We start from the raw sequence: 5,128 nt of genomic DNA on the forward strand, positions 1-5,128 counted from the left end.
ATGATGTAAATCATACCAGGATTATACCGGCGATTTTGAGTATGATGTACCACACATAATGGCCTAAATAGTGGTACAAATAGAGATCAACACTATCTTCGTGACGAGACCATAACAGACACATACGCACAAATGTATATACACGACGGTCCCCGCACTCGGACGGAAAAAGAGAATGTACTCAACTACATGAGCAGATGCATACACAAGCGTTTGTGCTTCACTATCCAGTGCCACCTGATTTGATGTATTCGCGAGTGTTTGTACTCTACCATCCGGCCAACGATATATACATATATAGTGGTATAGGAGCCGAAAGCGAGGTCTGTACTATAACCCAAAGTATGTGATCTAGCCATGGAAAACAATCAGCAACTAGAAGAACGCAGATTCTAGTTTGAAGCTAAAATGTTCACTTGCAACCGCTCGTAGAAAGACGAACACGTTCCATGCGGTAGGCAATCGGATATGGGAGCTGGCTGTGCTTGCAAAGAGCCATAAACAACTAATAGTTCTTCGACAACAGCAGCTACGTGCTGTCAAGTAAATATCTTTGGCAGGACCTTCTTTCTCTCCTCTGCTGACTCGAAATAAAGTTGAAGGTTTATTGTATTCATATAACCCCGGTGTATGCTTCGCACAACCATATGAAAGACTTTCGATGCGGAAGACTTTCACAGGCTACGCCTTCACCATCAACCGGTTTTGCTCCTATCTCGTGCATAATTTACCTACTAACTATTTCTCGTGGGTTTGTATAAGATAGTTTGGTAGCACGACATTCTTGTCTCGGTGTACACACGCAGTGCGATCTATCATTCGTGACACGAGTGTCAATCGCCAGAAGTAAGCCTGGATGCAATAGTAATGTTGGTGCTAGAGAATGGATGCTATATATATGCCTGGTGCAATAGATATGTTGGTGCGAGAGAGTGATTGCTACATACATGCCTGTAAGATGGGGAACTGAGGTTTCTATAGGCCGAAAGTACTTCCTTATTGTGTCAACGTACATTTTTACACACGTGTGCGTTTTCGAAATTACCATTCTGGAATTAACCATAACACCAACGTTTCGGTCCGATGCTGTATTAAACATATAACGCCATTCGGCTCACATACACATGCACAAGATTCGTGGGTATTTGTGAGTACTTTTTAGAACATGGCTTGTGACTCAGATGCTCGATCAAATAATGTTATATCGTCATACATTGCGTGGCTGGAGTAAAAGCATTACAAGTACAAACTCTGTGATTTTGGTCCTGGTTTAAAATAAAAACAAAGAATGTTGAAAGTACATTAATATACATTCAGTCCAAAACATTAAAGTTGGCAGCAAAATGGGATTTTATTGTGAGTGCTATTCGTCCACTTGATAGCCAGAAGGAGACACGTTGCAATCCACACGCAGCACAAAGTGCTGGTACGGGTTGGCTGGTTCGCAGTCGTATAGTGAGTACTTGTCCGGTGTCTGCTGGTTACCGGCGTATTGTTGATTAGATGCTTGGAGACACTTGCCAGAAACATCATCCTTGATTAGCACCACCTCTTGCTTAATATAAGCGTCCACATCAATAGTCTCCCATATTGCATTGCTCGCAGAGCAGTCGCCAAGGTCTGTGCTATCATCACCGAGAACTGCCTGACGCTCTCCAGTAAAATCAAGGCTGCCATCCAACAACATTACACAATGGTCGGTGATAACTAGGTCTTGGTCAAGAGCCACGAACTGATTATCGTAATCAGGATGCCAAGCGAATTTCTGTTGTGATTCGCAATTAATGTCTTCGTACATTATGTCACCAGACTTGTATACTTGAAGTGCAACTTGGCTGTCGTTCTGGATAATCATCCATGGCAGTTCGCCCAGCCACGAAGGACGATATAGTGAATACTGGGTGGTCTGTATTGCAATCTGAAACATCAGGAGTCACTGTTTCGGACTTGTCGGTGGCCACTTCCAAGTCACATTGAACTTCGAGCACAAACCGCTGATATGGGTTGTTAGGTTCGCAATCTCTAAGAGTGTACTTGTCCGGGGTTTGCGAGTTATCTGCGTACTCTTGATTGGACGCCTGCAGACACGTGTTCGACTCAATGTCTTGACTAATACCACCTCCTCATCTGACTCGCCTTTCAAAATGAGGACTGTTTCCCACACCGCCTCGGTGGTGTTGCAATTGCCGTGGCCGGTCGTCTTGTCACCAAGAACTGCTACTCTGTTTCCAGTGAAATCGGGTGAACTGTCCAAGTTCATCATGCAATGATCCGTGACACGCATGTTGTCGTCTAGGAGTATTATTTGATTAGAGTAGTCGGGATGCCAAGTAAATAGAGTCTGCTCAGATGCGCAATTTTTCGTCCTCGAACATGATATCACCAGATTTGTACACTTGTCCACGAGCCATGCAGCTAGGCTGTCTCTCGGGGTAATCATCCATATAAGTACGTCCTTCTACATAGCTTGATAATTTGAACACTGGCTGGTCAGATTGCGAGGCGCATGCTCGTCGACCAGTACTGTGGGTGCTGGCGATGGCTGGTAGGATTAGTGCTGCAACTGTTGTAGTTTTCATGTTTTAAATGTGAGCTTGATTGTATTTGTGCTATGTACATGCTACGAACCAGTCCCTTTTATACAGATTTTTGAGAATCCGCTACACACCAGATCAACTTCCTTCCCATATAAAAAAACTTCATTTTTTTAGAGCAAAATTTAAAAACCGTTATGTATTTTTAATTTTTTAAAGTTGCCTTTTTTCAGATTTTAAAAACAAAAAAATCTATTTGGGGGTTCTTGTTAAAATAAATATAAAATAAATATATATCTTTGGCGGTTGGCCTCGTAGGCTCGGACCCTCGGTTGTCACCTGTGGCCTATAAACGGTCCAAACCTCATAACGTTTGGCGTCATCTATATAAAAGTTAACCTTTTAACGTGTAACAGATTATGTTTTAGCGTTGGAACGTATTTTGGTAAATTTTGACCTGTATATTGTGACCTGGATATGCATCTTTTATTAAACGTTTGGTCTCAATTTTTTTATTTGAATGAGTCTACAGGACAAATTTCTGGGTGTATATGCCCATTGCCTGACCTAGAATATAACCTTACTACTATAGAACGGGACATTGAAAAGGAAGTATACGTTTGATTTCTAACGTTTAACGGATCATTTATTTGCCATAGCAACTTACGATATGTCATATGAGGTTAGCTTGTGGCAGTCTGGTTGCATGCCTGCTTCATTGCAACTCCGCATCACTCATCAGTTATCAGTGCATCTGAACATAAATAAATAGCCTAAAAAAGGCTAAGATCTGAAGAATCGGGGTTTTTAGAAATATGTGATATTGTAGAATAAATACCAAGAGACCTCACTGATACTCTCACAGACTCTCAGAGGCACAGAGCGACAGTTTTATTTTTTAAAACTAATAAACTTACACTGTGACGTGAATATTGAAAAATAATTATGGGCCAATTGGCCAAGGGTCCTAACTTCTTTGACTTTTTACTATCTCAAGTTCTCAAAACTGAAACTTGTTACATACGAGTTGCTGCTCGAATTCTCAAAGAACGGAACCATTGTAGATTTTCAATTTACCCTCTATAATACTATTAGATTATTAGTTTATAACCCTCTATTGCAGTAAAGAAGCCAACAACTCTGAATCGCTCTTTTTCTTTGTAATATGTATACAAACTTTGTTGCAATGAACAGTATGTAGAGTGTATATCTCATACTGTAGATCTTGAGTGAAGACCGAGTGACATAGAGGTTTCTCCAGAGAGAGAGTAGAGAGGCCGACCATTGACTAGTACCCCATAATTGTGAATGGACTGTGCAATGTGTGAGTGTATGTAAATAGCGACCGGCCCGTCGACTACTGATCAGCACTTCAAAAGTGACAACCAGCAGACGCTTGACAAGCGCGCACTATACAAATGCGATTCCGTCTACCCGTACCATCACGATGTAATCGTGCTGTCTCTCTTTCGTTTTTTAGAGTGTTGAATTTGTTCGCTTGTTCAATATTCAAAGCATCTAGTACGTATCATGATTGTTATAGAATTGTTTGATATTACTTAAGCACTCCACGACAAGTATATATTATGTATAAGTTGGGACCACAGATTGACACGATTTTTACTTAGACTGAATCTAATAGCAATGATGAGTAACAATTAGCACACGTAAACACAGACCGAAATATTCTAGATGGGTAAGTGACGATCACTCACATTGCAAAAAGACCGACATCAATGTGCTCTTTATCAATTATGTATAATACACAGGCTTGCACACACAGTCATATAATTGTGCTAGGCTAGTCGCAAATGCTCACATATTATTTTGAAACACTAATAAATGCGTGAGTCCTCGGGACACAACAAACATGAACTTTAATAACTTTCGCGATGGCTAGTCGCAAATGCTCACAATAGGCTAGTCGCAAATGCTCACATATTTTTTTGACACAAGCAGGGACACACCAAACAAGACCTCTGATAAATTTCGCGATAGCATTTCTACTATACGTCAGTCTTGACAGAATTCACAGGGATAGCAGTTTACAGCGCGTGTCACTTCCAATCCTATCTCGTGTCCCCGCGGCACAATTAAGACATGTAAGTGAGTATATCACCTGCGGGTTGCAGCCTGTAAGGCAGACAAAGTAAAAACACTTTGATTGTACACAATGACAATACTGAAGAATAAATATCTAGAAACATTTTATGTGGAATTTTTCTTTCTTTCTGTTGTTTTTAACCGACTCTGAGTCTCCCAGAGTCCTAACCATCGAGTCACCAACGAGTCAACGAGTAACGACTGAGAAGGAAGATGGATAATTCATCATAGATTTATGAATGTATTTATTTTTAGAATGATTGTGATTCGCACAGAATGTTGATCTCCTATCTTTTTTATCATAATTCATAAAGTCAATTGTCAGGTGTGATTGTTCTTTATAATAAAAGAAACGAAATATCATAACTGATATTTAGGGGTTTAAATATTTCATTTCTAAATATTTGGGCGTCAAGCCGTCAACACCGCAACGGCGCACCGGCCGTTTGGGTTTTTTCGCGTTCGATATCTTCAGTTTTTTATAAAAAAAC

The 5,128-nt window shown here is 40.5% G+C and overlaps 2 protein-coding genes across 2 annotated transcripts; both read right to left on the reverse strand.

Annotated features, from left to right (window-relative positions):
- Window positions 1-1,363: 1,363 nt before the first annotated feature.
- SARC_09839 (hypothetical protein) lies at window positions 1,364-1,798 on the reverse strand (the record flags this gene model as incomplete). Its single annotated transcript, XM_014296132.1, has 1 exon — window positions 1,364-1,798. One exon carries the CDS (start codon window positions 1,796-1,798, stop codon window positions 1,364-1,366), a length of 435 nt encoding a protein of 144 aa, XP_014151607.1.
- A 4-nt stretch (window positions 1,799-1,802) lies between these two features.
- Window positions 1,803-2,284, reverse strand: SARC_09840 (hypothetical protein; the record flags this gene model as incomplete). Its single annotated transcript, XM_014296133.1, has 2 exons — window positions 1,803-2,078; window positions 2,117-2,284. The coding sequence occupies 2 exons, from the start codon at window positions 2,282-2,284 to the stop codon at window positions 1,803-1,805; spliced, it is 444 nt and encodes a 147-aa protein (XP_014151608.1).
- Between the last annotated feature and the right edge of the window lie 2,844 nt (window positions 2,285-5,128).

The sequence above is a fragment of the Sphaeroforma arctica genome, assembly GCF_001186125.1.
Source record: "Sphaeroforma arctica JP610 unplaced genomic scaffold supercont1.1059, whole genome shotgun sequence".
NCBI classification, from domain to species: domain Eukaryota; class Ichthyosporea; order Ichthyophonida; genus Sphaeroforma; species Sphaeroforma arctica.